The sequence below is a fragment of the Chelonoidis abingdonii genome, chromosome 2, assembly GCF_003597395.2.
Source record: "Chelonoidis abingdonii isolate Lonesome George chromosome 2, CheloAbing_2.0, whole genome shotgun sequence".
NCBI lineage: Eukaryota > Metazoa > Chordata > Testudines > Testudinidae > Chelonoidis > Chelonoidis abingdonii.
The window spans coordinates 22,188,594-22,213,272 of NC_133770.1; the positions used below are offsets into that span (position 1 = coordinate 22,188,594).

The 24,679-nt window shown below is 37.4% G+C and overlaps 1 protein-coding gene across 3 annotated transcripts in view; it reads right to left on the bottom strand.

Moving 5' to 3' along the window:
- The window catches only part of PTPRN2 (protein tyrosine phosphatase receptor type N2), a 1,143,575-nt gene that overhangs the window by 12,295 nt on the left and 1,106,601 nt on the right, over nucleotides 1–24,679 (bottom strand). For all 3 annotated transcript variants that reach the window (XM_075062204.1, XM_075062202.1, XM_075062203.1), the window contains 4 exons: nucleotides 20,596–20,715; nucleotides 19,211–19,377; nucleotides 13,281–13,334; nucleotides 10,966–11,030 (listed from right to left, as the gene is read on the bottom strand). In XM_075062204.1, the coding sequence (XP_074918305.1) occupies nucleotides 10,966–11,030; nucleotides 13,281–13,334; nucleotides 19,211–19,377; nucleotides 20,596–20,715 (406 nt within the window). The remainder of the gene's footprint in view (nucleotides 1–10,965; nucleotides 11,031–13,280; nucleotides 13,335–19,210; nucleotides 19,378–20,595; nucleotides 20,716–24,679) is intronic.

A 24,679-nucleotide genomic window follows, 5' to 3' on the forward strand; every position in this document is an offset into this window, starting at 1 on the left:
ATTCCCTCTCTAATGTATCTTTTTATATTTATGATATAATAAAGATTTTGTATTAGTTCTTGAAGGGGAAAGGGTCTTGTTAGGTCAGATTAAACCTGTCTTATTAAAATCTCCAAGGAAACAGTCCTGGAGAGCCCCTAGGTCAGTTCTTTTCAATGATATTGCTAGAAGCTGAAAGAGGTCCAATTAATATTTGTAAGATGCTGCTGATTGGCAGGCTTTTAGCTTCAGTCATGTACTTTGCTGTATTTGCAGTCTGTCAGACAAGCCATGAAAGAATCCTTTTGGAGTAGCATGTTTTAAGCTTATGAAATAGTGAAAAATAGTATATGTGAAAAAACCTTTAAGGACAAAGATATGAGAACAATGAAAGCCTGATGTCCAATCAAAGTGTGTGTATATATATTGGGAGAATATTGCCAGTTTCTGTGGCACCCAAGCTGTAACTCCAACTCCATCTATGATCCTCACTGGACAAAGGCTAAAAGACCCCATTGCCAGCCATAAAGGGATCTGTAGGGAGGAAGCGGGACCTCTTCTTTCTTCATTATCCTGTTTTGTCTTAAATGCAAGTGAAATAAAATACACTTGTAAATAATGTTTGGTGTAAAAACATTTTTTTAAACTGAAGGTGACAGATAGAAACTGTAAATATTTAAGCAATTTTCATTTGCTGTAACTGCTGGAGATCTGTTATTGGCTGAGAGGGTCACTTAATGCCATGACATAAACAGAGAAAAGCCTCCGCAGAGAGTAGGTGAAGCTGCAACACTTTTGAGGAGGAATGCCCCCGCCTCAATCATTTTTAAGGTTAATAGAGGAGATCATAGTTACAAACTGGAGTTTTCAGTGAAAGCCAGTTATCCCACTCTTTTGCAAAAAGTGGATTCCAGGGTGTGTATCTGGGGATGGGAATAAAAATAATAGGTTAAATCTAAGGGCTTGTCTCTACTTTCCGGTGGATCAATGTCTAGTGAAGACCCGCTAAATTGACCGCTGATCGCTCTCCCATCAACTCTGGTATTCCACCAGAACGAGAAGGGTAAGGGGAGTAATGGGAGAGTGTTTCCTGTCGACATAGCATAGTATGGACCCCGTGTTAAGTAGATCTAAACTAAGTCAACTTGAGTTATGCTACTAACGTAACTCAAATTGAGTAGTTTAGATCAACTTTGCCCCATAGTACAGACCTGCCCTAGAGGCTCAGTCACTTTTTCAACCCAGACAGGAACACATTTTACTCTAATCCTATTAGAAACTTTCCACCCCCATCAGTATATACACAATGTGGATTTAAAAACAAAAATCCACAATCAATCTCTGTTTTTCACAATTAACAGGAAAAAAAAAAGGATGTAAACAGCGAAAAGAACATTAAACCAAAATAATGAAAAAAGATAAAACATTTTAATAAAAGATAAATATTACTATGCCATTGTCATAAACAGATAAGAAAAGTTAATAGCACAGAAGTACTTTATATCTCTTTGACTGTAAAGGGTTAACAAGTTCAGTAAGCCTGGCTGTCACCTGACCAGAGAACCAATCAGGAGACAGGAGACTTTCAAATCTTGAGGGAGGGAAGTTTGTGTGCGCTGTTAGTTTTTGGTGGTTGTTCACTCTGGGGGCTCAGAGGGACCAGACGTGCAACCAGGTTTCTCTCCAATCTCCCTGATACAAGCTCTTATACGTTCAAAATAGTGAGTACTAGATAGATAAAGCGAGTTAGGCTTATGTTTGTTTTCTTTATTTGCAAATGTGCATTTGGCTGGAAGGAGTTCAAATTTGTAATTTTGCTGAAAGGATTTTAATTTGTATTTGAATACTTAGGCTGGGAGGGTATTCCCAGTGTCTATTGCTGAAAGACCGTGTACCTATTCCATTTTAAATTTACAAAGATAATTTTTACTGCTTTTCTCTCTTTAATTAAAAGTTTCTTGTTTAAGAACCTGATTTTTTTTTTTATTCTGGTGAGACCAGGGGATGTTGGATCCACCAGGGAATGGTGGGGAAAGGGGGAGGGGGAAGAAAGGCTAAATTTCTCTCTGTGCCAGATTACTTTTCTCCTAGGAGAGTCTGGGAGGGGAAGAGAGAAGGCAGGGGGAAAAGGTGAATTTTCCTCTCTGTTTTGTGATTCAAGGAGTTTGAATCACAGTAATCTTCCAGGGTAACCCAGGGAGGGGAAGCCTGGGAGAGGCAACAGTGGGGGAAAGGATTTTCTTTCCTTGTGTTAAGATCCAGAGGGTCTGAGTCTTGGGGTTCCCCGAGCAAGGTTTTGGGGGGACCAGAGTGTACCAGGCACAGGAATTCCTGGTTGGTGGCAGCGCTACAGGTTCTAAGCTGGTAATCAAGCTTCGAGGAATTCATGCTGGTACCCCATCTTTTGGACGCTAAGGTTCAGAGTGGGGAATTGTACCATGACAGCCATATAATATTATATATACACAATTTTTATGAATATTAGATAATACTGTATATTGAATTTATCATGCATTCTGAAGGAAAATGATTGAAGTTATCAAGTACAGGTCAGCTTGTACATCCCATGTATAATCACATGGGGTAGAGAGAATCCACAACCAGCCAGCCCACCCTAAATTACTACAATTTCAACAGTCTTGTAGGGCTTCAGATTCTGTACTGCTTATGTCAATTTTAAGCCAATATCCTTTGTCACTGCAGAAGAATAAATAACTGCAGAGATAAAATTTGTGTAAATTATTCATTTACTAGAGAAAATTCTGCCATACACAGTCAACTGACAGCATGAAAATGCAGAAATCAATCACCACTAATGGGACGTAAAGAGGTGCTGACTTCTACTAAGCCTAGGGAATTCTACTCTTAGCAGGACTGGGTTTATTTTAACATTGATATGGCAGCCCTTTGAAGTGTGAGTGTGGTCGGAGCGCCAGCGCTGGGAGAGAGCTCTCCCAGTGCTGCATGTAAACCACATCCTCTACGGGTGTAGCGTGCAGCGCTGGGAGCCGCGCTCCCAGAGCTGCCGCACTGATTACACTGAGGCTTTACAGCGCTGTATCTTGCAGTGCTCAAGGGGGGTGTTTTTTCACACCCCTGAGCGCGAAAGTTGCAGCATTGTAAAGTGCCAGTGTAGCCATACCCTCAGATACTCCCACTCAGTGGGAGTTGATGGTCTTCTGCTTTTTACAAGATTCCATCCTAGCTACTGTACTTGAAAAGAGGATGTAGGTAATAGAGGATTACTTTTAAAACCCATAATGACACCTGTATGATTAATGTTATGGTCACACTAAAAGGAACTGCAACATATAAACCCTTTCAAACTAACATACCAGCATCAACTATGACCACTGTAGCATTCCATATATACATGCATACAGAGGTATACTGGTTTCGGCAACTCTAAGTCAAATTTATACAGGGGATTCTATGATCCCCCCCCCCCCCCTTAGCTATTTCACAATGTAACAATTCTGGACAATCCATTGTTTCCAGAACCTGTGCCAGAAGCTGCAGGCTAGTCACCTGGAAGACAATTGTTGAATCAAGTGCGGTTTTGAAAATGCCACTCAGTGCTGTGTTTAACTGTTTGTTCAAAGAAATCCTGCTCCTTCTTGGATCCCCATATTGGAGTGTGCAAATGTGCATTACATAGACTGGTGCTGAAATGCAGCTGGCCCATATGGGTCTTTCAAATTGCCAGATCTATATTTATTTTACTCTGGTTTTCTATTGCGAGTATATTAGCTAGTGGTAGAGCACCCATGAGATACTACACAGAATGAACTGAGGAAAATATGCAACAATTCTGGATAAGTCTTTAATAAAAGGTAGCCTTCTATAAGAGTCACAATGGGATTGGTTTAAGATTACGACACTAAAGTATAATTTCTGCACAAACTACATTGTAACTTTCAGGGCCAGAAGACTACCATCTGGTCAATTAAACACTTCTCTTGAAATCCATCTATGGGTTGATTGCATAAGATTAACTGCAAAAATGTAGTTCTTCACTCTGTATTTACCTCATTTTCCAAATGTTTGCCCAGCTGCTTATTGAACGAATCTAACATCATTCTATGGCTGGCTTTTTCAGTTTGTTCCATATTCTAACCTATCCTTTGTGTGAACAAATGCTGCCCAAATTCCTTATATGCTTGTCTCCTCCTCGGCTTCAGTCAATGACCTCTTGTTTTCAAATTAGTTACTATCTCAAGCTGCTTACTGACATCAATACATTCTTTTCATGATCTTCCAAAGCTCTATGGGGAACCCCTTCGTTTTTCTTTTCCCAAGATATAGTCCATGTCTGATCAATCTTTCTTCACAATTCATGTGCCCCATCCCCTGAATAATTAGGATTGCTCTCTAGCATACTTCCAGTCCCAACACCCTTTTATAAAATTACCAGGATTGCACAGACTCTTCAGAAAACGTCTCTTACAGAGCAACCTTTGCAAACATATACTCCAAAGTATTTAAAAAGAAAAAAAATCACATCAATTACTTGTTTGCCTTTTGTTTACAACCACTATACATTATAAAGGAAACTATCAGCACAATCAGTCCTCAGAATATGCTATGGGAAATATAGACTAGTATCACTTTCCCAGTGAGCTCTCACTCATTTTTCAGTAGAAGCTTGCTGGAATGTTCAAGTTTTTCAAAGGTTTTTGTTTGATTTATTATTAATGGATTACTTTACAGTGCCAATCATCCATTCCAAAAAATGTGTAAATGTAATGCTACCCATCGAAATGTTATTTAAAAGCAGAAATGTATACAATTAAAATATGCTTTTAAGTTGTTTGCTCTAAGTAGCACAAGTTTGCCTTTCATGAAAGGCTCTACCATTAAAAAAAAAAAGTTGACCTAGACATCCACTGTGCACTTTTGTCTGTGGCTTGGGGCAAAGCTCCCTTTGTGGTCAATTATGTGGTGGGAAAGCCTGCAACAAGCAATATTTCTTAATTGTGTTTCTTGGGTAATTCAGTGCCAGTTACATTACATAAAACCAACTCACTTGCAGAACTGCCCTGATTAATATATAATATGTATATATGGATGCAAAGAACAGTCTTCATAAAAAGACTGAACAAGAGATGAAGAAGAAACCTGAAGAATTCTGTGCAAGTTTGAAAGTTTCTCTCTCTCATTAGCAGAAGTCAGTTCAATAAAAGCTATTACATCACCCACCTTGTCTCTTCATAAAAAGCAGCAGTAACATTTCAGACATTATGCAACCACCATTATTGGTGAGATTTGGGGCCAGGTTGTGGACAATACAAAAGTGCAGATACCAAAACCTAGAACTTTGCTTTACTGACCTTAATTTTTTCCTAAGATAATTATCCAAATCTAACTAACCGGATACAGAATTCAAGGCGTAGCTATATAAGATTCAAATCTAGAAGACAAAAATAAACAAACAAATCCCAACTACCCATTTTAAAACTCCGAATTTTCCTGCCCTAAATTTTCCACAGGAATTCCATCACTTTCTAGTTCCATTTCACAGCCTCTGAAATATCAAACAAATAATAAGATGACAATCTTCTGTCTAAATCATATTTAGTCTGTCAACTAGGGTAAACAACACTCTAAATTCTGTGTTTACAGTGGAAACTGGCTTCTAGAACGAAATCTTCTCTCATTTACTCCAGTATAAATCCAGACTATCTGCACAGAAGTCCAGGAATTTGATCCAGATTTACATCATTGTAACTGAAAAACAGAATTTGATTTAATCTTTATACAGGGACATAAAAGATAATACTTGTACACATTAGTATTTTAAATTGGATTTAATCTGTTAATTTTTACACAGGCTTCTTTTTAGTGGAGGTGACCTATTTTATTATGCTTGTTAGATCTGTGTTATGAACAAACAAAAGGCCCCAGTAAAAAGGGATCTGTTTAGCTAAATACTTTGGCATACTGCTGTTGGTAATGATGAGTCACAAGAGGAACTAAGGAATCCTTCTAGCTTTCACATTTGCAAGAGGTTTCACTGAGTTTGGCTATGCTACATCCAATCTTTATGCTGAATTCTCAGGTTCTGAAATTTATAATGTATTCCAATAGAATTTGAAAACTCATATTTTCCCTCCTCTAAATTCCAATGGCTTCAAAACACAAGAAATTAGTATCCAAAATTCAAATAATTATCTGCATTATGAAGACTTCTCAGAAGAGGAAAACAAAACTGGAAATCTCAATTTTCCTTCAGATTCCTTCCTTCCTTCATCATGCCAGAGAATACTCCAGTAATAGTCTCTTGCAGTATTTCAGTACTTCTGGTCACTACCAGAATGAAGAAAGGCAGAAAAGAAAGATGAGGAAGGGAAGAATGCTAAAGTTCTTCTGAGTTTCATAAAAGAAAAAGCCCAAGAGTTCAGGTTTGGTGTGGCTTTGGGGGAATGTTCAAATGGATTATTCTATCTAAACCAGCTTCTCCAGCCCTGCAAAAAAAAAGTTAAAAAAATCTTGCTGAATGTCTTAGTGTAAACATATGAATGAAGAATGTTAAAATTCATAAACAGGAAATTGCTGCTGAAATGCACCATAGAAGCATTGTCTAACCATCAAAAGACCATGAACTGTCATTTTCTTCCCTCATTCAAACACTGAAAGTGCACATTGATTTCAAAGGAAACCTCTAACTTTTCACACAGGACCAAAGCTTGGACTAAAATGTGCTTCTGGGAACTGAAAAGGTGGTATTCCCCAGACACTCTTCTGTAAATTTAAATTTAAATTAAAATTCCATTGTTCATTGAAATGGAATATCATCATTTAGAGGTGTCAAGTCCTAGCGCCTTCAGTAAGGCTAGATGTGAGGCACCACTTAAGCCAATGGGAATGTAGCTAGTGATTTCAATAGTAGCAGGATTAGACCCTTGTTATGAAGCTGCTTTGCATGAGGAATAATATAACCACTACCTGCAGCAAAAGTACCCGGATGGTAAAGCATAGCACTGAGGCTGGTGGAACTGTTAAATATAAGAATAAACTTAACTGTAAAACTTTTCACTGACCCCATGCTAGAGGAATGATTTGGACGTTTAGATACAACCGATTTGTGACTGCAGAGCATAAAACTGAAATTGAAGAGACTGCTCGTGTTGAAAATTTGTTACAAAATAAATATCGTCACCTGTCTTAACTTTTCCAATTTTATACAATTAGATTATTTAACATGGCACCTTTAAACTAATGGATCTTACAATGCACAGATACAGCCACGATATTTATAATAAAAAAAGAGTATACCATAATTCATAACAGACAGACAGCCCAGGAGGAAATCCTTCATGATGATATGCAAAGTCAAAGGGGCTCCAAAAATGCATGCTGAAGCTGTTTGAATAACAATGGCAACCAGGGGACTGGAATGTATTTACTCAGCACAGTGCTTACCCCAGCATCATGAGATCTTTTCATATGCCCTGCCCTCTACTCAAACACAAAATGCAGGAGGAAATCCTTAACATTTACGAGGAAAGTATTCTGGCAGTACCATTTCTATGATCAATGTTCCCATGCAACCACAACTGAAGTGCAGTACGATAGCGTTGGAGTTTTTTGGGTGTGTGTGGGTATTGAGGTTGACTTGACAAATGTTGTATCACTGTTTCTGAAGTTGTATCACTTATCAGGGAATACGAAATCCTTGCCAATTGATTTCTGCTACCACAAATTTGAATAATTTAAATAACTGATTGTTTGCTTTAAGTGTATAAAACAGTATAGTTTAGTGCAACTCTGACTAGATATAGTAGCAGTAGATCTGAATTTATAACATATTTTAACAGATGTATTAGACTAATTTACTATGTGATTAGGAGTGCACATTTTAAACGACAAAAGCATTTACAGTTAAATGTCTAAAAGAAACCATTTCAAATGTAGAAAAGTAAATCATTACATGAAAAAGAAGCATCCTTTTCTAAATCTGCCCTATTAAAAATCCCACTAAAGAGCCAAAGAATTTTATTGATTGTTTTCTACTTTCCCACTGCTGAAACTAAATAATCCTCTATTTACATTGATTTAAAAATGCATTATTGTCTACTTTCTAATAAACCAGACAGTGGAACAAGAACTCAAATTATTCTAAGTTTATTCTTAAAAGTCTTTTTTTTTTTTTTTTTGAAAGACTGAAGCCTTAATCCTTAAAAGCCTTTTTGAAAGAAATGTTAGTAGATGCTGGCCTTGCAGCTGGGCCCAGATTGAAAGTGCACTTACATTTTTCTGTTTAGAACTGAAGGACTCTAAAGTTAGTGCTAGCACTCCACATAAAAGCTTTGGAAATGGCATTCTTTGGTACTCGTGCAATTCATTCTCTAAGAAAAGGAAATGGAAAGAAAGATTTCATGTCCAGGGCTTCAGGCCTTTGATCATTTGATGAACATTGGATCCTCAACCTGGGCCTCAAACTTCTCAGGCCAGACAAAGAAGGCCTAGGCCTCACAGACTGGGCCTAGATTCCCGTCAGAACAAAACCTTTGGCTGCCTCACAGTGTGACAGCCTGGGAAAGGCCCACCTCAGCAGGGTTGAGATGCCCGCTTTGCCCTTTGATCTTTCATTTAAACGACAGCCAAAGCACCAGGTCAGAGGATTTCAAATTGCACATCCCAATTGGCAGAGGGGAGCAGGTCAAGAACAAAATGGGGGTGACCAATATAAAAAGCCCTGTGACTCCTTTCTTTGGCCAGTTTCACATGACTTGTCTTGTATTGTGCAACACTAAGCCCACACTTAAAATGGAATTTGACATTACATGGTACAATGGAGTCAATAAATGACATTCTTTAGTGCTCTTACAACAAAGTCAACCCTTCCTTAAGTGGCTGAAAGCCTGAAGTTAGAAAATATTTCTCATTTATTTCTCTATGCAAGCAAATTTCATATATTTTAAATCTAGTTTTCATCACATCCTCTCCTGGCTGATGGCTGAAATGAGTATAACAAATATTTAACAGAGGTGTACAACAGTTTTATCATCTATCACAGCTATTATTTGGAGAGATGAAGTTGCTACTTGAAATATAAATGTACCAAGTAGCTGAAATTCCTATATATTCTTTCACAAAACACACTTTCCAATGAGACTGGAAAAAATCATCTCATTTTGCTGAAAAATTTTCAGTCTGGGACTTTGCATAAGGCAGGCACACAACTTCTTTTCACATCAATAGCAAGTTCCACACGATGCTCAAGGGCACAAAACACAGCCCTTTGTGTGTGTGTTTGATGAGACATGTTAACAGTCAGAAACAGGGGAGAAGAAATGTCAAACTCCTGTATCTGAAGGAACGGAATGTCATTATTTCTGAGACATGACAATTTCAGAAGCAACAGAAAGATTGCAAAATATGGATTTTATTTTTAAACTATATATAGGAAGCTGACTAAGATTAAACAGTTCATTGAATTAAATACTGTTGGTACAGTGATTACAAGATAAAATGCTAAATATTATTTCTACATGTTTATGTCAGCTAATCTGCATTATCGTTTTCTTGTAAAGTGAAAACTCATACATAGAGGGCAAGAGTGTGACTGGCCACAGAACTAGCTTCAAAAAAGGGATGTAGAAAGACAGTGATGAGAAGGCAATAGACTGCTATTTATTTATTTCTGAAAGTGCTAGGTCCTGTACAAACACAAAAGACGACACGTTCCCTACCCCTAAAAACCTTACACTGTGAGACTATAAAACAGACAGAAATGAGGTGAAAGGGGCACAACATAGAAGTAAAGTGTTGATTGACCAAGTCCTTATAAAATTGAGTAGGGCTTCAAAAGTGTTCAGCATTGGCTTGCCTCTGCGCCCACTGAGGTAAATGACTAATGATGAGCACTTCTGAAACTCCCAACTATTACACTTTTAACACAGTGGGTTATTTACTTTATTTTACCGTCTATTTCTCAGATAATGACTATCTCCACGTACCCCAGCATTTCTCATAATCAAATATTTATTGGGGGAATAAAAAGAAAGAGTACTGCATCCTTCTCTAGGGGCATCCACAGACTTTAAAAAAAAAAAAAGGTATAATATATAATAATGTCGATTACATATGATTTTCAGCTGTGCAGCTAAAACCCTTTATAGAAAGATGCATTTCACAGATGGGCAAAATGGAGGCACAGGGAAGTTAAGCGACCTGTCCAAAGTCTGACAAATAGACAATGGCAGAGCTGAGGGCTGGTCTACACTAGGGGGGGAAATCAATCTAAGATACGCAACTTCATCTACGTGAATAGCGTAGCTGAAGTTGAAGTATCTTAGATTGAGTTATCTACCATCCTCACGGTGTGGGATCGACGTCTGCAGCTCCCCGTCGACTCCGCTACCGCCGTTTGCGTTGATGGAGTTCTGGAGTCGACAGGAGCTCGTTCGGGGATCGATATATCGCGTCTAGATGAGACGCAATATATCGATCCCCGAGAAATCGATTGCTACCCGCTGATACGGCGGGTAGTGAAGACGTAGCCTGAGACTAGAATGCCGGTCAGCCAACTCCCATTCCATTCCATTGCCATATCCACTGAAATACTCTGTCTCAAAAGGCAGGCAATTACGTTTAAACTACTGCTGTGTAGGTGAGAAGTGCTTGCACAACCCACTGAAAGGAATCAATTTACTGATGAGACAACAGAAAATCTTTATCATATAGTTCAAGCTTTTTTTTTTTTTTTTTTTTAGCTGTAATAAATATTTAAAATAATAAAATTAAAGATACAAATTCTGCCTCTTCCAATAGCACACATGTGTAGGTTCCATTCATGAACTGCTTTTTTTTTTTTAATATCACTATGAGCACTGAAAATAAACTTAAGATCATTCAGTAAAGGGTACGAGATTTGCCTCTAATTTATTCTTGGGCCTTCTGTGAATACTTCTCTGTGTGTTACTATGGTAACACCCCCACATCTTTCAGCACTGAGAAAGCCACAAGCTTTTTGATTCTCACCTTTGGCCATTTTATTGAGAACCATGTCAATTAGAATGTAGGTTCCACTTCTTCCTGCACCATCACTGCCAACAGAAAGGGAGAAAGAAAAACCCATCAATGAATATCTAGACTCGAGAAAGAGAAGGGTAGCTATCATTATTTTTATACTGTGTCATACAAGGGGAAGAGAGGATAAATGGTGAGGGAAACAAGTGTAAGAGGCAAGGGAGAGAAAGCTTGCAATGGCTTTAATTAACACAAGCTGTTCATGTAGGATTAACTATTGCTCTACATGGATAGCAGGATTTTGTTTTATAGAGCAAAAGATGTGTTTATTTAAAAAATAATTGAACAACAGTGAAAGGGTCAGTAATCCTAGAACAGGCAGCCATTTCTATGCACAAAGTGTTCACATAACAAGCGTATGGAATCTTGTATCCAAGATCAAGAAACATATAACAGGACAGTCACACGAGAGCTGGGAAATAGAATAGCACCCAGAATCCTCCAAAAATGATGGTTAACTCTATTTGTACTTGAGCAGCTAGGTTAGTCTGCATACGCCCAGAGTGGTGTGTTTCCCTTTCAGTTACATTCCACTCTCCTTGACTCCCATCCAAGAACTTAGAATATTTTATTACTTAAGGATCAAATTCTTTCTTCACCAAGAATAGGATACTAGACATCTGGACTTGAAAAATGTGTCTCTATTGATTTCTTCTCCCACTCTCCTTGTTCAATTCTGCCTCAGTTGCAATGAGAGTGAAAAATATTATCATGTGATTTCTAAAAAAATATCTTTAACCTTAGGGTATTTCCAGTCCTCCCTTGGAGATGTGTGATCAAGCTTTGTGCGAAGGCAAAGCTCCCTAATCTGAATGCAGCTTGTGTTCCTGTCAGGGAGCAGCTTGTAATTGGCAGCGTGATGTTCTTTTATGGTTGCTGTTAGCAAACATAATTAAGACTTTAAGTAATAGACTTTTTTCACTTCCCTCCCCAATATTTCTAAAAATGGGCATGTGTGACCAATTGATTAGTCATTTTTTATCAACTAAATTATTTTTAGTGGTAGGTCGCTCTGTCTATAGTATTACTAAGGAGAAAAAATTCAACACTGTAATGCACTTTATAAAGTTCCATTTATACATAGGCTATGAAACTACATCTTTGATAAGCCTCCATAAATGGGAGAAGTTTGATCTGTATCATTTACTAGAACAATTTTTGCAGAGAGGCAGCCGGTGCTACTAAGCTCTCTCTCTTTACCTCACGCCTGATTCCTGACTGTGAAGGAAACAAAGAAACAGAGTCTTATTAATTCATCCAAATAGTGAGTGACAATGTAGTGGCCAGACTTAATAAAACAAGAACTGCTAGGCTGAATGTTAGAGACATTTTCATCTGTTAGATTAAGACAAGGCCTGCAAACATTTTAAAGGACAGAGCTTTCTACATTATATTCTTTCCTTCTGGGACCTCCTTAGTGAGACACAGGCTCCTCTCCATATTGTGAATCTTCTTGGAGAGTATAACTACACAATGTGCTATATGATGTTGTCCCTCCATAATGACCTTAGCAGGCTAGGGACACATGCAAAATATGCTGTCCCTCTCCCCCATTAACATGGAGGAGCACATAATAAGCTATATGTGGTGTTTCCTTCCAATGCTATGATCTTTCCCCTGATCTTCCTGTCCACAAAAGCATCTTAGATAGTAAGGAAGTGGCTAAAGAATGAGAGCATGGCATTCACTGTATCATGGTCCCTACAACTACAAAACCTAATATTTACGTTATTACTTTAAGTTTTGTAGTGAGCTATGAAACTGCTCTCATTTACATTCACCATACTGGCAGGCCTAAAGAGAATTTATGTTTAGAAGGTTTAAGCTTACTGTCCAACAAGCAGGCAATTTTCCCCATCCCATTTCCTCTCATCAGGATTATTAAAAAAAAAACACAAAAATAAAAACATCTATCTAAATATTAATGCAGAACACAGTCTAAATTGGGAATAAACGGCATTGCAATAACTTTGAAGCATATTTCTGAAATAAAAAAGCTCTAAATAAGATTTTTAAATACAGAAATCAGATGTAACTTGTGAATTAACATCTAAGATCATGTTAAAGGGCAGATTTATATGAAATCAGATTATCTGCTTTACTAGCATAAGAACTAAACTAAATAAATACTTTGACCTGGTTCATGAGGTATCATCTTATTTGTGTAGTCAGACATCTAAACCTTTAATGTGCCCATTTGGTTTTATGTATGTTAATTTCTTACAGCACAAAAACTTCTCTAAAGCTATTTTAATAATTGTACTTGCCTGCAGTGAACAATTACTGGACAAGAACGACCCCTGTAGCACTTGTTTACTTTTCTGCAATAAAACAGACAAATTAATAAATATATTATGTACAATTTCATAGGCCAACTGTCAAAAGCATAAATGGTAAGAAAAAGCAAATATTCAACCCTGTTCTTAAAGAAATATGCAGTTTGATTAGCTCATGTTATAACAAATAACTAAAGTTACATACACAGTTCTGCTTCAAGTTTGTTTCTATTTTCCTGTTACAACAAATGCATTTAAATTTCAAATATTGTTTCATGATACTCGTATTTGCTGGTTGGCCAACAAATAAAGACACTCTCTTCCCAAACTCTTTGCAGGTTAGGCAGAATCTCAGGTTATGTATCACAAGATGTTTTGATTTTCAAAGTGAACCTTGAGTTCATGAACTTTTTCACAGAAATTTTTAACTGCATTGTGTGAAGCCAAAATTGAAAGCAGGTATTACAGTCAGAATAATGTGGTCTTGTACAAAAAAGAGATTATCTCCAAAAAAGCAAAGAATAACTACTCTAAAGAACTTCTTTCAGACATCTAATTATTTATGGTAGGGATGATTAAAATACAGGGAGCTACGTGGCTATGGTCCCAAGAGAAGAGTTTTACACACATAAAATTTATAAGTAGTTTTATTGTCTAGATTTCTGAAATATATGAAAAATATATGTCTGAAGCCCCAAAAATGGCTACTAAACTGATATGCTGTTGTATTAATGTATTGGGACTCATACCTATTCTCATATCAATGCAGACATTTAAAAATGTTGAAGCAAACCAAGATACTCAGTATGGGATTTTGAATACATGACACTAAAGAACTAAAATCTATTTAAATAGTTTTTTTTTTTTTTAAAAGATGTTACTGCTCTAGATTTTACATGTGAAACACATTACTCATCTAAAATTGTAAAGTGTCTATGCATACATTAAAAACACAAACAGAACAAAGGATAAAATGGGAAAGCACTCTAAGAAATCAGAACCCTTCCTTCTCCTTGATTAGACATTTGATCTTACTATAAGGTCTGCTATAAAACTACTTTATAAGACAGCTTCCAAAGGAGGTCTAGATGCACCAAGATGCTAACTGTTAAGAGTAAGTATTTAACAGCATCTTAATGGCTAAGAAATGTAATAAAGTGTGCTGCTGGAATCTGGCAACTATGAGTATTAGAAATTTTAAAGCATCACTAATCACTTGAATCATTTAGTTCTTGTCTATTCATCTATATTCTGTAACATCTGTGCTGGGTAAACATTCATATATCTTTAAAAATGGTTTACAGCATAGCCTAAAGATACTTCAGGATCTATGTTTGAAAGGCAGTCTTTCAGATGCCCACAACTTGACCTAAACAGGCTACCAAGGTTACAATGATGTTCCAAATAAAAGTTTTCACAACTGGCCTTTTGTCATATAAAAGTCTAACCACATACCATACATAGTAATAATGATACTTCATTCTTGTAAAGCACATAATATTTATATCTTCACAAGACACGCGTGTGGTTGATAAGTATGATTAATCCCCATTTTAGTGGGAAGCAAACTGAGGCAGAGAGGTGAACTATATACTCAAGGCTTCAGAGCAAATAATTAGTAGAGCTGGGACTAGAACTCAGGATTTCTCCATTCCCAGGCATGGGCTTATTTTTGTAAACCACAGAACCTCTCACTACTCAACATAGTGGTTTTATCCATATTCTTACTATAAGTACACAAGTTCTGATAATGTGCTAGAATAAGTCACATTCTCTGAAATCATGTAAAACCACTAAAGAGAACCCGACAGCGGAAATTAAGAAACTATCTACTTTCACTAGGGCATTTTTACAGGTACTGACAACAAGCTAATTTATTACCATACAAAACCTGATCACTACCCTCCAGTTTTAAAAGATTTTTCTAACTGAAGAGTTAGATTTTTCTGTACAAATACATCTTTTAATTATTTCTCAATGTCACTTATACAGGAGGCTTATAACCATCAGAGAAATTTCATATTTGGGAACCAACTCCATGAACTCAAAATTAAACTGGATATTTAATTACTTCTGTATTACAGGGTAAATTAGATTTCAAATGTCTATTATATAACTCAATACAATGATGATATGTCCAATATGCAGCTGGTCACTCTCTACCCTCCTCTACACCCACACCCACCTTAACAGAGTAACTTTCTCCATTTAACGCTAACAAGCTGTGTTTGTGATTTCTTTTGCACTTGTGTGGTTCCTTTCTTTATTGCATGGTAACATTTCCAGGATATTAAGCATGTTGTGATTAACTACAGAGGAAAGTATACTCTCAACACATATTGGGAAAAATACAACTTATGTTTATCATTTTTATTGATAAAATTTCAAACATTTTTATCATCACACATTTCAGAAAACACATTAAAACAAAGAGGTTCAGTCCTGCTGATTCCTAGCTTAGTCTACAATTTTAAGAAAATATTTAAGAAATGCACCAGTATCCCATTTCTAAGCAGAATGAATTGAAATTCATCAGTAAGCAAAGGTCTTGAATGCTTAAGAAAAAATATATATATATATATAAAATATACAGGAAGAATTAACTTAGAAAAGAATGATTAGTAATACAAACCAACCCTTGGCTCATTGAGTGAAAAAGAAATCATCATGCAAACCATCAGCAAGCAAAGGTCAAAGGTCGTTAGAGGCTCAGAAAAGGGGTTTCCCACATTGTCCCTGCAGCAGAGTCACAGTTTCCAATGATCACTTTTGTGACTATGCAACTGGGCTCATATTACTAGCTGCAACATCACAAAAATGACACTGGCAACCGCTAATTAGCTGGCAAAATAAGAATTTGTCCATTTTTAAAGTGAGCAGTGTTAGTAAATGCCATTGCACACAGCAAGAAGAAGTGATAGCATAATATATATATTTTAAGCAAAGCCCTCACATGTGATACTAATTATCTTTTAGCTTAGCAGTCTCTCTTTAAAGTGTAAATGTTCTCCCTCTGGGCTCAAGAAATATTTAATTACACATATCAGTGCATGACTAACAAGCTAGACCAGAGTTACGATTGGTCTATTCTTCAAAATGAAATTAGGACTCCAGAAGCATTAAAACTGACCAATGGTTTCTGTCGCAGCCTCACTTTTTAACCATTGCATTTTGTATAGACTTCTTAATATATAAAATAATCTTGTTTCAGCAATTTATATCTAAAAGAACTATATTAAAATATGATAGTTTTTTTCTCTAGGTTGGATTCATCTGCTACATGCAACATCATGTAAAACACTGATACACAATAGGAAGAGAAATGTAAACTTTCAGTTTCCAAAGAGACTTACAAAATTTACTTCAATAATAGTTATATAGAATCCATATTTCCATAGACTCTGGGCAAGGTAATTTGGGGAATCCAATTTTTCTTGGTGATGAATTATAAAAATAGAGGGTTGGTTATGTATATGCTTAACTTCATATATGTATGTGAATATATAAATATACGCACATCTCCATATATATACACAAACACATTCAATGCACATAAAATCATGAATATTAAAGGAATGAGAGTAGCACTTGCTAGCACCACTTTAAATAACGGGGTGTTGATATTCTGTCTGACACCCATTTTGAGGGCTTTATAACTCAGTTGTGATAATTCACCACAGGTGAAACTTTAAATAGCAGGTTTTGAGTGTAAAGCATTTATTCTAAAAACCAATTCTAAAATAAATTATCTCAGCAATAGCGCATTACCTTTTGTCATTAAAAAACAACGTAAGATGGCCAAGAAACTGAGAGAATCATAAAAAGCAGCTATTGTGCATGCAAAGATTACTTTTCAGAGGAATTTTACTATGCATTCAATATTACAGATCTATAATACAAAACCTACACTCAAGGAATAGTTATGGTAGGCTGTGAATACATATTAAATGAACACTGAAATTCAGTTAAATCTTTACATGTTCATTCTGACATCTACCTCAAGCAGGAAGCATGTCAAATGAACTACCTTCCTCTTCCAGTTTTAGTTTCTTTTAAAATACAGTGAGACCCTTTCATAGTGTTGTTATTCATCTCCCACACAACTTAATTATAAGACTGCACACTTTTTGAGACTAGGATTGTGTCTCACTATAGGCCTGAACTGAGTAACTTCTATTCCTACTGAAGTAAATGAGAAATGAAGGTGCTCAGAACATTAGACAACCAGGCCGTATGGATCCATTAATGTTTTCATGGCAATCCATAGCAAACTTTGTGTTTGAACAGGGTTGTGGACTTTTACACCATGATAGAACTGATTTTATTAAATTGTTAAAGTGGAAATTCAGAATTGCAGTTTGCATATTGCAAAGCATGGAACCAATTCAGGACTTCCACTACAGGATAGTTCACTACAGGCACTATTCTATTCCACAGTTCCATTAAAAAGAAGGAAATCAAGCTATAAAAACCATATTACAGTCATATTAAGAGTTTGGACTAGAAGCCAGGGCAAAATCCTTGGAAAATTCAATTACGGCTCCAACTCTATTCTTATGCTAGTGCTCCCTGTTACTCCCGTCTCCTATAGTTTTGCATGAAGACACTGTAGCATATATAGAGCATTGCCCTGCCAAAATGCACATAGATACAGCTCCTGCTGAAATCAAAGTATCAAACCCACAATACGTAAGGTAACCCACCGTATATAACGTATAGGAGCACAGTGATGGCTCAAGGACGGAGTTTTTCCCTTAATTTCAAGGGTAACATTTTGCCAGTAGACAATTACGCAAACTCCCACCAACTTCAGCTGGATTTAGGGCCAGTTTCTTCCCTCAGGTGCACATGCATAGCTTCCAGTGTCTTCATTTATTGGAGGGAAGAAATTGGCCTTAAAATTCCTTGCTTTTGAGCATTTAACTGAGACCTTTAAATTACCTTAGCAGTCTATAGATTAATATTACAGTAAAGAGAAAACTATATGCTTGTATTTGGCAACTTGCAGGATTTTGAACTGATTGCTCAAACTTTTCAGAGACTCTCTTCATTGGCCACAAATTTATCACTGTGCAGTATCTAGTACAAATTAACATCTACACTGGACACATTAAGCATGGTTGCAAGCAGAATGAGATTATTTCACATCAATCTTTGTGATTCCTGGCTTTAATTTTGAAATTTAGATTAACAGTAAATATTCAAAGGATCCACTACTTAATTAGAAAGATGAAAAAGTTTAAAATTTTGTCTTTGTATATTAGTATGACGCTTTATTTTAAGGCAATATCAACTTCCTTTAAAATTCTTGAGAGATCATACTTTGTCAGAATTTGCCTCTCCCTCCCCAGACTTCTACACTCTTTCAACCAAATAAACTCTAAGGGCCTGACCTGGTGGTCCTTAAAGGCATGCAACTCCCACTGGCTTGTCTTCACTGGCCTGTAAAGGTAGTTTAGCATGTACACACTGCACAGTGATTAATTTGTGAGATTCCTGCAGCAAGGGTCAGAGGGTAGTCACACAAAAGGTCTTGAAGATGCAAACCCAGGTAAATAGTTGTGAAACAGAGAAAAGCAAAACCACAGGAAAAAATGTAGAGGAAACAAATGCATTCATTCCTTGGATAAGTGAGTGAGTCTTTAGAGCCAGGGAACAGTTAATATGGAAAATTACCTCAGCCTCCCTTCTCCCTCTATCCTGTTACCAAAAAAAAAATCATCACTGTTTATGCATACATATTGCAGAATGAGAGCCTACATTTGTATATAAACATATTGCTCTGGCTTCAAAAACTTGGTATAGAGTTATTAATTGGGGGACTTCTCTCCAGTATGGATATAGAAGATAACAGAAAGTGTTTCCTATACAAATAGATCCCCAAATTTGTATTAAATAGACTGTTATGCTTTGTGTTGTACCTGCGAAAATCCAGAAGTGACCTTGTGGAAGCAGGAACTTTCTGATCATGCCAGCTAAGGAAATGGAATTGTGTCACGGTTCGAGTCTCATTGGTCTGTAGGTTTTTCAAGTAGAAGCTCCTCACTAGGAAATCCTCACACCAGATGTGCTCAGAAACCAGATTTACCTACATTACGCAGAAAGGAAAAAAACAGCAATCAAGAATTCAAGCTGAAAGTTGGTCTTTCAAAGAACATGGAATCCTTTTGAATGATAAGAACAAGCATAAGATTTGGTTATGAATTGGCAATACCATGGAAACAGTTTGTTATTTAGTAGCTATTGTAGCTGTTCTTGCTACAGGGTTGGGGAGTAATTTTTTGTTTCATTAAATTACGTTTAACATTTCTAGATAGTTTTCTCACAAGTCAAAAAATCTCGAAATTGAGATTTTTGACTGATTATGATGGGTCATATACATATATGGGAAAGACGCTGCTTGATAATATGCCTTAGATCTACCCTTTCATTCTTCACTTGGAGACACCCACAATGTCTTGCCCTCCAGAAAATTGTCTAGGATAATTTGAGTAGTTCTCTTTAAAAAAATAAATAAATGAGTCTTTTTTTCACTTGAGAACTTCCAGCCAATTTAGGCTTCTGCAGAAGCCTACACATAATATGAAGAGCGGGATCATTTTTACAATGTAATATTTTGGGGGAAAAAGTGCACAACTCGGGGGTTCAACTATTATTCCTCAGAATGATTTATTCTTTATACTGTGCCCATTATAGTATCATTGTCTTCATTCACTAAACCAGAAGACTAGGAAAAATAATGGACACCCAAAAGTCATGGTATATAGCAACAATGTGATATGATTGATATACTGGGCCAAATATATCAAGCAGAAAGAATGTAAATATTTTTTCACACAACTGAGGCTGAAGCTAAAAAGTAAATAGCTTTAATTACAGAAGAATATATACACACACACACACACACACAGGCTCTCTCTATAAACCCATATATAGCTCTCCTAAGGCACAATTCATTATTTAAAAACGTACTATTTTCCTTAAAAATATAAATAGTCAGTTATTACATACTTTCATATACTAATCACAAATCAATGAGCAGGAGATTCTCCATCCTTTATCCTATCAGTATATTTGACCCAGCATTTACTACATTTTCTTCTATGTAAAACTATATTGTTATCGAGATATGCATATAGTTTTTTCTGTGAACATAAAACAACTCAGAAGTACCACTACACTAGCATAATATGGGAAACCTCAACTCAATTTACAGGTCAGATCAGATTAAACAATATTTTGCTCTGTATGAAATCAATCCACACACTTACTGTCAAGTTTACAACCAGATATTTTGTTTAAGTACCTCATAGATGTGGTAGAGGTTTGACCCTTCATCTGGCCAATAGTGGTAGCACTGCTTGACTCCATTTTCAGTAAGGGGTGTCAGCATGACAATAACCACACAGCCATTCTCCCAGACCATCTGCAGACAAAGACAGACATCGTGGCCACACTGTGACTGCCTAATTATTGCGTGACATGTATAATTACTGCACTCAGACACACAATCAAAATTTATTCCATTCACAGGAAATTTATTTCATTTTCATTAGACACGTTTACTCTGCAGCTGCTTTCAAATCCCTGAATAAACTGGCACCATATTTTGCATCCTTCCCTGAAATATTAAAGAATTTCCAATGAATTCAATCCATGCCCTTAAACAACAAACAACAACAACAAAAAAGAAAACCCCACAAAGCTTCCCATCCCTAGGACTGTTTTCAGCTGTTTTTCTTTCACACTTTCAGATCCATAAAGGAAATGCTTAAAAAACCCCACAACTGTTTAGTGTCTGATGTTTTACACTAAAACAGCATGGACACATGTAATTAACAATATATTGACTTGCAAAGGTAACACACTGAAATCTGTTTGTATGCTGAGATTTGTTTCTTTTTGCTGTTTGTTATGTACAAAAAGCTGCTGAACAAGTACCTTAATGAAATAGTCATAAAAGTTGCATCCAACCAATCTTAGGGGCAACAAAAAACTTTCCTTGAGAACTATTTCAGGTGGATAAAAGTTCCTTTCAAAAACAGTGTGTTAAAATGTGTGTGCAGACGTGTACATTTTTAATTTAAATTTTATGTAGGATATAAAATGAAACAGTGCAACCCATCCTGCAGCCTATCCACTCCCCAAACAAGACAGCAGGAGTACAAGTGAACAACGAACCAGCTAACAGCATGACTGTTTAATAATTTAAAATAGCCACAGAGTGGAAAATAGGAATCCAAGGCTCTTCAACTAAAGAGTTTGTGGATGTTTTCACACAAACAAGAAAACAAACAAAGATTGTCTGGCATATCTGCATTCGAAACACAGCTCATGAGTGAACAAAAACACTGCTATGAATTAATATTGAGCAGCATAATCATGAAAAAACATTATTATTATGGTGTACATTGATGTTATACTTGCATACAACTTTCATTGTCTTTTTATTAGCATATTAAATTACCGAGTGAAAAGAAAACTGATCTTTTTGTGAAGGGTTAAGTTTATTTCACAGAAATATTTATAAGCAATTATATTGAGATGTAAATTTGTAAAAACAAAGGGCCTTTATCGAAACTGCACAAAAATGATACAGTCAATTAAATTTTTTAAAGCATATAAAAGGTTTTCTATTTAATAGTATTAAGTCTCCTCTTTTAAATCTATCTTGCACATTTTCCTTAAAAATAAATTTGTTTCCTTATGCAATACAATAGTTAACATCCTTAAAGCATCCTTTTATACCAAAACTTAGGAAATATATTATGGATTTCTAAAGTTTGAGGCTTTTTTGTGATTTTGATGGGGGGGGCACAGATAAGCAAATTATGGCTATTTTTTTCTTGGAGTAAAAACATTTTTCCCCTCTTCTCCCGCTGCCCTCCACCCCCCAAAAAAAGACTGGTCATCTCTGAGTGAACCAAGATTCCTAACAAGATCTTTAGAATCCACCAGTCCCTTCTGCCACCAATTTTCAGCACTGCAAAAATGGTAAACTTGGGTTAAATTGATAGAGAATAATTTTAATAAATTCTATTTCTTTGGTGGATTTTTACTGGTTTTATCCTATAACTGGCCACCGTACGTATATTAGGGAAGATAATGCCATTTTCACCCAGGTCCACATACCCTTCAGACTTCTTCAGTTCAAAATCAGACTAAGATAAGAATTCTTACTTTAAGGTATACAGGCTTTAAAACTATCCTCACTAAATCAGTACTTTCATCACATAACGATTTAATGTGCCTTTAGAAGGTATAGAAGCTCATTGAAGCCATTACGAAAATGAGGAGAAACACAGTTTTTATGAGTGTAATAAAAATACAATGATCTAGACCATAAACTAATCATCTAGCACTCTGCTTGTGCCACCCAAGTGTAACATTATACAAGCCCACTCATTTAGAGAGGAATCCTTACAGTTTGGCTACACTCTTCATTGGTTCAAAGATACAGCATTTCATTACAGAGGAGCCGTCTGAATCTCTGAAGATTTCATTAAGCATAAATCCAAATGAAAGTTAATTTAAACAAACCATTTCAAAGTTACTCTGGGGTATAATATTTCTTTAAGGTCATTGTTTGAAAACATAGAAGTCAAATGCACTAAATCAAACAGACAATGCAATCTAGTACCGTCATCACCACCACAACTGGCAATTGTGACTGTATCTCCAGTGCTTACCATATATAAGAGATATTCACTAAGACTCACTGACTGGGACTTTAAGATTACCATATTTTTTCCATTTTTTTAAAACACTGTGTTGGGCCATCAGGCATTTACTTGTATTTCTTCATAAATAAAAGTAGAAGAGGGATGACAAAACCCAGATCACAGAATTTTACACTGTGGCCAATGGATGACCTCAGAAACTTCAGAAACCACAACTCCAGAGCACAATACTTCGGGCCCTTGTTTCCCAGAATTTCTTGCCTCCTGAAGTGTAGCCAGTTCCTGCCCAAACGCTAGTGTTGCTTTTTATTCTCCAAATTTCACCTTTGTCTAGATGAGGTTCTGCTCTAACTTTGCTGCCTGCATTATAATTTTCTGCCAGGAAGCATATACTTCTGCCAAGTCCTGCTTAGCTTCCTCCAGTTGTTCCTCCAGGCTGTGAAGATGTCTCCGAGTTTCCAAGTGATCTAACAAGTCCTTCCAATCCTCTTATATGTTCCCATAAGGGCTAAGCATCCCTGACTGTAGCTGCAGTACCTGAGCAGGTTTCTCCCTTACTGGCTCAGGTACCATCCCCTACCCCAGGGATCGGCAACCTTTCAGAAGTGGTGTGCCGAGTCTTCATTTATTCACTCTAATTTAAGGTTTCGCGTGCCGGTAATACATTGTAATGTTTTTTAGAAGGTCTCTCTCTACAAGTCTATATATTATATAACTAAACTAGTGTTGTATTGTAAAATAAACAAGGTTTTCAAAATGTTTAAGAAGCTTCATTTAAAATTAAATTAAAATGTTGATCTTATGCTTGCGCGCCCGCTCAGCCGCTGCTGGTCTTGGGTTCTGTTCACCTAGGCCAACACCTGGGCTGTGTGGGCTGGTGGCTGGGACCCCAGACCAGCGCAGGCTGAGTGGCTCAGCTCACTGCTGCTCAGGGTTCCATTCTCCAGCTCCTGCCAGCCGGGATCCTGGCTGCCGGACCCGCTCAGCCCAGTGCCAGTCTGGGTCCCGGCCTGCCCACATACAGTGTGGTACCTATCTTCTCCCTGGTTCTGGCCCATTCTCTTCCTCTCTCTGCACTGAGCTGAGGGAGGGAGTGCACTGAGCACAGGGCTGGGATGAAGGGTCTGGCCAGATTAAAATGAAGAGGGGCTCAGGGTTGGGCAGGAGGGTTGGGTGTGGCGGCACTTACCTAGGCAGCTCCCATGTGGTGTGAGGGATGGAGGTGGGAATGTGAGTTGAGGGTGGCAGGGGCTTCCGTTGGTGCTCAGTGTGAGGGTGGGGATGTGCAGGGTGCATGGGATGTCGGGGTGCAGGTGTAGGGTAGGGGCGGTCTGTGTGAGAGAGAGAGAGAGAAGAGAGATCGGAGGACTCAGGGCTCAGAGGTCTGGGTGATGCATCCCACCAGAACCCCCCATAAACCCCCCTGCTCCTTTGTCCGACTACCCCTGCGCGGACCCACCCCTATCCTAGCCTCCCTGCCCTTATCTCCTGACTGCTCCCTAGGGACTACCCCCCTACCTGTCCCTGACATGCCCCAACCCTTATCCACCCCCCACACCAGACGCCCCTGGACTTCCATGCCTAATTATCTCCTCCACCCCCTGACGGATCCCAGAACTGCTGACCTACAAACCCCACCCTGCTCCCTAACTGCACCCAACCCCTTACACACCCCTACTTCTGGCAGTCCCCCAGAACTCCTGACCTCAC